This window comes from Eulemur rufifrons, chromosome 3 (genome assembly GCF_041146395.1).
Source record: "Eulemur rufifrons isolate Redbay chromosome 3, OSU_ERuf_1, whole genome shotgun sequence".
Taxonomy (NCBI): domain Eukaryota; kingdom Metazoa; phylum Chordata; class Mammalia; order Primates; family Lemuridae; genus Eulemur; species Eulemur rufifrons.
Genome location: NC_090985.1, coordinates 17,125,489 through 17,134,752, shown reverse-complemented (window position 1 = coordinate 17,134,752; position 9,264 = coordinate 17,125,489). Strand labels below are relative to the sequence as shown.

The window sequence follows — 9,264 nt, the reverse complement described above, 5'->3', positions numbered from 1 at the left end:
TAGAAAAACAACTTTTCTAAATGTAATGTTGTATAGAAAACTTGGACCTCTTAAACTTGGACCAAGAAACCAAATTAAGACCTCAAGCATGTGGTGTGTGTGTGCGTGTGTGTGTGTGTGTGTGTGTGTGTTTATATATATAAAAAAATCCCTCCCCTACAATGAAAACCAAACAAACAAACAGAAAACCTAAAAGTGTATACCTGCTTTCTGACTTCACAGCAAATCAGAAATTGCATAGGATATACTTTGTGCAAGGCAAAAAGCCTTTTAAGTATCTGGAATATAACTCCTAATCTTGCTCACAGTTCTGGTATATCAGATATCATCAAATTTGTGTTTTAAGTAGTCTTTCATAACCTTGGCAATTGGTAGTTCATCAAGTAGCTTTAGGTTTTGAAGGCCTATACATTGTCGAATTTTAATTCGGCACAGGTCCTGCAAGTTTCTGGGCTGTCCTAAAAAGACAAAAAAGAAAATGTTATAAAGCTACAAAGTACAATATTTAAGGTGGGCTTTTAGGTTTTGAAAATAATTGTTCATTTCATTGGGAAGTCTCTATCGACTTTATATAGAAAGGATTGGAAAGACACTAAAAGCCTTCATGTGATGTCTCATTTGATCCTTTTCACAACCTTGGGATGGTACATATTTTCACCTCTATTTTACAGATAAGGATACTTAGTATCAGATTTAAGTAAATTGCTCAATGCCAGACCAACAACTAAGGATTCAGACCACTTCTAAAAACATTTCTGATTCTAATCCTGGTATTCTTTCCATTACAAATCAGAAGAATTCTGGTTCTCGTCCTGATTAGGCCTCTAACATGCGAGATGAGACTGTGTGGGCAAATCATTTCTCTGGGCTTCAGTTTCTCCATCTGAAAAGCATGGAGACTGAATGAGATGCCCTCTACTGTGAGACCTCCTTCCAGCTCTGGGTCTAAGATGCCTGAGCCTCAATGCCTATCACAACCCGTGTAGAGCATGCCAAGGGACATCGGCCCACCTGTTCACCATGGTCCTGGACATAGCCGAACCTTGGTTGTGAGGGTAAGGCTTGAGGGGTGCAGCAGGAAGGGGATTTGAAAAATCACCTCAAGCCATTTGGAATCTGTGTCACTTCAGGCCTCAAACCCTGATCATCTGCTAACAAAAACTTCTGCTATATAATTCAACTCAGAAGAAAAATCCAATTTCTTTCACTTTTGAATACGTTTTTTTTACCAAAACAATACAGATGGCCACAAACACAGCAAAAATTCTTCAATAGTGCTTCAGTAGTATTTGGAGTCATGGAAGTTCTGCTTTCATATTAAATGATGATAATAGCAAGAGGTAACATATATTGAAGACTTACTCTGTGCCATGTATTGTTATAAGCTCTTGACATATAACTCCTTTAATCCTTTTATGAGGGACGTCCTTTGATCATCACTCCCATTTCATAGTCTCAGAGAGATTAAGTAATGTGCTTAAAGTCAAGTTGAATGCCATATTTCAGTCATTCTCAAACTTTTTGGCCTCAAAACCCCTTTATATTTTTAAAAATTGTTGGGGACCCCAAAGAATTTTTATGGGGGCTGTATCTATGGATAACTACCATATTAGAAGTTAAAACAGAAATTTTAGATGTACTTATTAATTCATTAAAGATAATAAAAATAAACCCATTACATATTAATATAACTGTTAATAATATTTTCCAAAACAAAAAAATTAGTGAGAAAATGGCATTCTTTCACATTTTTGCAAAGCTTTTTAATGCACAGCTTAATAGATGACAGTTGAATTTTCATATTAACATATACTTCTGCATTTAATCTGCTGAGATAAAATCATATCATCTAGTCTCTGGAAAACTCCATTTACACTCATGAGAGAAGGAATGTGAAAAAGGCAAATGATGTCTTAGTATTATTATAAAAATCATTTTGACCTCACAGATACCCTGAAAGGGTCTTGGGGACTCCAGGGCTCCCCAGGCCATACTTGGAAAGCCACAGTTATACTTATACTTTATCCCTCACATAAATTGTACTTGTTTATAGTGATTACCATTATTCAAAATTAAGTAATTCTTCTTAAATGTAAAAAGCCCCTTAAGACTCAGACTTCTGTGCTGTCAGGCCATCTGAACATGTGCTTTCCAGGAGAGTCACTTACTATGTGGTCCCTCAACGGAACTGCAGCAGCAGCGACTGCTTTCTTGGAAATGTCTGTAAATGGGGGTATGTGTGTCTACAGATGTCTGTATACGGATCCGTGCAAGGATACGACACACACACTCATGTGTTTCCTGGCAAGATTATGTCTCCTCCGTCTTTCAGATCTCAGCTAAAACAGCACTTCATCAGAGGAGACTAGGTCAGGCTCCCCAGCAGATATTCCCACGCTCCTTTCCTTCATAAGGTCTACCAAGGTTGTGATTTTACATTTATTTGATTATGTATTAATATCCATCTTCCTCACTATATGACATGTTCCATGAGGGCAGGACCATATCTGGCTCCATTTGCCACTGTAAACCCAATACCTGACACAGTACTCAACAAATATTAGTCGAACGAATGAATACTTAGTAGGCTTGCCTGTAAAGTATGAAACAGTCAACTCACTGCAAAACATACCCATGTCAACAGCAAATCATTTCCTAACCTGTTTTGAATTATTTTTCATCACTATTCACAGGCTACCTCTAGGAAGAAAAATAAATTATCACTGTTACTTTTTAATAAATGCTTACAGTGTTTGGTCTGCAAATACAAACCAGAATATCAATTAGATGTGAATCTTTTTTTAAAGAAATTTGATTTTCCTAATAGATGACAGGTTTTTTTCAAGTATTTCAATAAACAGAACAAGGTAGTCAGGCAAAAAACAAATGAGGACAAGGTTGACATATATAAGTATACATATATACTTAAATGAAAACATATCATCCAACAAAGTGGTCAAAACTAAATTATTGGAATTAGCTTAAAGTAAAACAGAAGGAATTGAGACAAAAAGGTTACACAATGGGAGATCTTCTGCTATAGCTTTGTTCTGTGTCCATAAATGACCACAATATCTCCTCTCTCCTGCTCTTTTTTGGCAATGTGACTAGATACTCCTATCATTAAGAGATGAGGTCTGTGTTCCCTCTCCTTGAAACTTATGGTGGAAGTGTTGCTATGTGACTTCCAAGGTTAAGTCATAAAAGGTGATACAGCTTTTGCCTGGCTCCTGGGACATTCACTCTTGGAACACTGCCACCATGCCACGAAGAAGCCCCAGCAGCCTACATAAAGGCAATGAGGTCACTGGCTGAGAGCCCTGGCTGACCTCCCAGCCAGCCGCCAGCATCAACTCGCCAGCCATCTGAGTGAGGCGTTTTCAAGGTGGAGGAGCCCCCCAGTCAAACCACTCCAGAAAACACTGCATGGCGCAGAGGAACAAAACAATTGACTATTGTTGTTTTAAGCCACTAAATTTGTAGCATTAGATAACCAAGTGAGATTCAGGGACCGAGAAGTAGGGCTTTGCCATTGGGACCAGGTGGTGGGAAGGGCTTTGAGGTGAATGTTACCTGGAAGCCCAAAGGCTTTGAGAAGGCTGTTGGTCAGGGCTGAAAGGCGAGTTTTTAAAAAGTTATTGGAAGCTGAAAGAAAGGGGAACCTTGTATGTACTAGTGCAAAGTTTGGCCACACTGTTACCCATGGTAATGAGGAAAATAGGAAATGTCCTAATGATCTAGTTAAGAAGATTCTTTAGGTAGAATATTGAGAGTGTCACCAGGGTCTCCTCATTGTCTACAATAAAATGCAGGCAGGCAAAGATGAGCTAACAACTTTAATTCAATGGAAGCAGTAAAAGAAATACTTCCATCCTCACAAGTTATTATCTCTGTATGAAACTTTCCCAGGGAAAAATGCACATTCTAAATCTGAATATATTGGAACGCTTTACTCAATTTGCTACTGATTTTTCTTCCCTCTAAACGGTGTGTTGTGGCAGTTCTTGAAAGTTTGGGGAGAATCTGATCTTTTAAAGATTTCTTGACCATGAATAACTCCTGCCTGCAGAATCACTTTTAATGATAGAGACATATTATAGTGGTTAAAAGCATCAATTCTGGAGCCAGACTGCCCAAGTTTGGCTCCTGGCACCATTTGCCACCTGCATGATCTTAGGCAAGCTAGTGAGCCTCTTGCCTTTTTCCTTATGATTAACAACACCCACCTCAGACGCTTCACAAGAATTTAAAAAGTTAACTTTGGTAAAATACTTAGAATAGTACCAAGTATATAATATTTGGTAAATAAATTTTAAAATTATTTGTAAGGATAATGTTTGCTTCTGGTTACCAAAAAAGCAGAGGGCCCCTCTTTGGAAGATGGAGTTGGAGTCTCCATCTTCCTGGTTTTAACACAGTAAAAAAACTAGGTGACAGCTTAACGGTATAGGAGCAACTGGTAACGCATTACTGGAAACAGTCCTGGGCAAATTGATGGAAATCATATTCTGGAAATCACTGCATGACTTGGATCAGGCAGAGATGTGAGGACTTTTAACTGGATAAAAAGATGTACCCTGATGAAGTGAGGGGTATCATTGTACTGTTTCTCCCATTGTTAAGTGAAAAGTGGGCTAAATAATAAAGAGAAATAAGGACTACTCATTGTAAATACTGTCATTTCTAAGACTATCTAAAGAGCTATTTTTTTCAGGAATAGCATTTGGGAATGCTATTCCCAGATTATGACTGAAACAGAAGTACTTATTTCTTGTTAACAGATCATGTAAAAGTATTCACTGAGCACCTACTATGTACTCAACAATGCACTTTCCGAAAGATTACAGGGAGAAGGGAAGAGAAGGCAGAGAAACAGAATAAAGGAAACGAAAAGAAAAAAATCAACACAAATGTACACATGATTTACTAGGCATCTTAGAAAATTAATTATTACCCCGTAAAATAAATAAATCTCTTGTCCATGGGACTGTAACAGGGAAGAGCTGGGGGATACCTCACAAAAGAGTATAATTTAAGGAATTATAAACACTTTAGGTGAAGCAAAAAAACCTACCAGGTATTCATACTAATGAACTACAATGGAATTACATAATAGTTCAAAGGGTTATTAGTCTTTCCATTCTGTAAAGAAGCCCATCATTAGTAATAATTGGGCTGGTATAAAATAGGAAATCAGCTTTTGAAGGGTCTGGTCTACTATAAATTACAAAACCAGGGCCAACAGCCCTGGCCAACAGCATAATTTAGAAAATTAAATATTCTATATCACCTCCCTTTGACATCGCCATTACTGCATTTATGACAGCATAACTTTATTTAGATAAAAATATCTGGATTCATAAAGGAAAACAGAGAGGCAAAACATTTTTAAATAACCAAATGAACAAAATGAAAGCGTAACAAAGTTCCAGGTTTTTCTTTGGTAGAGATTGGAGATGGAGGGGAGGTGTAAAGATGTAAAAAGAGAAAGATCTGCCTCCTCTAGATTGCTGTACAACCGACTGTGTTCCTTCAAGATCCTCTCCATCTTAGGTCAACATCTGGAATGGCCTCCCATTACCTCTTTGTTTTATCTCAGCCTCCCATTTTAAAATCTCACTATAAACACATTTTATCCCTTTGCTCTTCCCTCTGAATTCCCTTCACAGGGACTTAACATGAAATATGCTAAACAAACCTCACTTTATAGGACAAAGGCAGTTTCTAGCTCTCCTTAAAGTAAAAATTATGGCATTCTATTAGATAGAGTCCAAATGTATACAACATCAACCTTATGACACTTATCTATTGGTTACAATTTTTTCATAGGCAAATGAGCTTTGAACTATACTTTCCATATTTGTACTAAGTCAAACCAAACCATATATGACTCACTAACAAATGATAAGAAATCTCTAGATGCCTATATTAAAAATAGAAAGTGATACAAAACTGTAAAGAAGTACAGAAATACATAAGATATTTTCTGTATCACTGAACCTAAATGTGATGCATTTTCACTTAAAATTGTGTACCATTTATTTCTAAAAGTGATTTTTAATAATTGGTACTGAAAAAACCTAATAAGACTATGATGTGGATATAAATCAATAATTAAAAATAACCTTAGTTAAAATGTTACACAAATTATTTTTATATTACATTAACACTGTTTTGGATAAATCACCCTACAAAAAAATTACAGCAGCATTTGGAAGGAACACAGTAGGTTAGGGCACTTGGTGCAGAGGTGTTCTGTGTGATGAGCTGCTCACGTGCCTATTGCTGTATTGGATTTAGCTGAGAGAGCCAGGGCCGAAATTTTACTGTCTTAAAATTTAAAAAGGGGAGTCATGACTTTTATTACTTCTTTCTTTCAAGTTTTTTCCTATGTTCGAAATCTTGTTTTTAAGATTTTACTTCTGCAGCTAAAAGACAGTACTTGACCACTGCTGAAATTTAAACAAAAAAATATTTCAAATTACTGTGATATTTATAAAACAGTATTTTTAAACATCTGTGATTGATGTTCCAGAAGGCAACTAACTTAAGTACTTGACGGATGAAGTCTTCTGCAAAACAGTTTACACAACTCAGTTCCCATCTACTTAATCTTTTTCTTTTGGAAATATGAGCCACTTAATTCCTTAAAACAGACAAATCAAAATACAGCCCAGTCCTACCTGTTACACACCACTGAAACATACTGATGGTTGCTTCCAGTCTTTGAACAGTGTCTACTAGAAACACAGATTATTGCCTCAGCTCAGACTCCTCTGGACACTAAACACAAACCCACCCAGTGTATTCTCTGCCCTAAGTATAATCTAGACCAGAGCTTGTCATAGGAATAAAAGATGCTCTGTGAAAGTAAGTTGTTCATACTAGTAAACAAAGTTAAATGCTTTATTTACTCCAGGACTTCTTGGCACCTTTAATATGTTACTGTGCACAATGAATCTCTGAAACTGGGATCTAGGATCCAAGGTACTGGTCTCCAAACTGATTTGAATCATGAATCTATTTTACCCCATACTATCTGGTAAGAGCCACACTTCACAAACTTCAGGAATCATTTAGCTCCATAGATCCTATGCAGTAAATATGCTAGCATAGGGAAAGCAATAATCTATAACATTTCATATTATTCACAAATTTTAATTTTAGACAGAAATACATTAGAGATTCATCAAATTCTAAAATGCTAGGCTAACAGGACATTGTTAAAAATCTGAACGTAGAAATTGCATATCATTAAGTCTCAATGCTTTAGTTTTAGGACCTCCTTGCACCTTTAAAATTGGAGGACCTCAAAGAATTTTTGTTTATGTCAGTTATATTTATCTATATTTATCATATTTAGAAGTTAAAATTGAGAAATTTTAAAAATATTGAGTCATTTAAAAATAACAGTAATAAAAAATTCATGTGCTGAAATAAATTTTTATGAAAAAAAAAGATACAGCTGCTTTCCAAAACAAAAAAGATTTTGTGAGAGAAATGGCACCGTTTTCCAGTTTTGCAAATCTCTTCTGATGTGTGGCTTCACAGAAGACAGCCGATTTACAGATCTACTTCTGCATTTCACCTGTTGCAATATGCTGTCTTGATTGTAGTACCTGAAGAAAATCCAGCCTCACTCAGATATGTAGTAGGAAAAGGAAGGAATATTTTAATAGCTTTTTTCAAATAATTGTGGATCTTCTTTGATACTCCATCAACACTAGACAAGTAGTGGTTTCTTAAAGGTCAGCTGCAATATGGAATCCAAAACCAAATCGATGAACTTTTTGTACTTTTACATTAAAATCCATTGGTCTACGTTGTACTTTGAATGGATCTTTTACCCATGTGTGATTTTGTAACACTATGCACTGGTCATTTGGAAAACATGGTTCACTGCGTTATATATATCTTCCAAATGTTGACCTCCTCCATTATATGATTTCAAAAAATCACTTTTATTAATATCTCCACTGATCTCAGAAGTCTTTAGATAATAGGAATCTCATGGCAGCAAACATACGTTTTCCAGAATCCTCATTTTCAAAGCTCAAATTTTATGACTGGCCATAAGTATTGTCAGTTGTTTTCCTTATAAGTGACAAGTGAATTTTATTGATTTTCAAGAAATGTCTGACAAACACTTAAGACTAAATGGCTACAGTTGGGCTGTCACTCAGTTGTTCAAGTAAAAATGGTGTTCCATGAAAAAAGCTGCTGGTTCTGCTCAAACTGAAGTTGCTTCTTCTCAATTCAATCATTGAACTTTGGTATGCAGTAAGAATACTTTCCATTTCCATCCCATAGAATATTTTAAAAGAATTCAAAAGGACAGCATCTAACAAAATTAATTTTACTGCTTCATCAAAAGCATTTTAAATGGAACTGGAACACTTCCTACTGAGAGTGTCTGGCAGTGAAGGCTACAATGACTCCTAGTCCCAGTTGAGGCCACTGCCTGATTCATGCTCACATGCCAGCAGTTTTACCTACCATTGCTTATACCCTGTCAGTGCAAATGCCAACACAGTGCAAAAGGCAAATAACATCTTCATGTTGTTATGAAATTAGTTTTGGCCTCATGGGTACATAAAACAGTTTTGAGGATCCCTAGGAGTCCACACTGTGAAAAAGATTGTTCTACATTAATCAAAAAATTAAAAAAAAGAAATCAGAAGCAGCAAGAACAGAAGCTTTAAGAGTGGTTACTGGACTACTGGCGAGAAGTTTTAAAAGGGAGCAACTTTGAGGACTACGGGCCAATTCCCTGTTTTTTCAGAGGAGGAAACGGAGATCTACTGTGCGGGGTAAGCATCTTGTCCAAGTTCATAAGGCAAGTCAGGCCCTGGGTCAGAAGCCTGTTAACCACTCTCTCCACCACATCATTCTTTTGATTTAATAGTATCTAACACAGGCATAGCCATAGCTGAGAGTCTTTGGGATAATATACAGGAGACATGTGCCTCTGATCCCAGTGGGCAAAACATTAATCAGCTCAAAGGACCATGGACACAATGTGTTTTTCACATTTTAAGTAAAAATGATGAATTTTTTTTTTTTGAGACAGAGTCTCGCTCTATTGCCCAGGCTAAAGTGCAGTGGCATCATCACAGCTCACTGCAACTCCAAACTCCTGGGCTCAAGTGGTCCTCCCGCCTCAGCCTCCTAAGTGCTTGAGAGTACCTGGGATTACAGGTGCGTGCTACTGTGCCTGGCTAATTTTTTCTATTTTTAGTACAGACTCTTGCACAGGCTGGTCTC

The 9,264-nt window shown here is 36.7% G+C and overlaps 1 protein-coding gene across 1 annotated transcript in view; it reads right to left on the bottom strand.

The window, feature by feature from the left end:
* Positions 1-284: 284 nt before the first annotated feature.
* Positions 285-9,264, bottom strand: part of ASB7 (ankyrin repeat and SOCS box containing 7) — a 39,452-nt gene continuing 30,472 nt past the window's right edge. Inside the window, exon 6 of the mRNA XM_069465793.1 lies at positions 285-458. Within this exon, the coding sequence (XP_069321894.1) occupies positions 319-458 (140 nt within the window). The 3' untranslated portion in view covers positions 285-318. The remainder of the gene's footprint in view (positions 459-9,264) is intronic.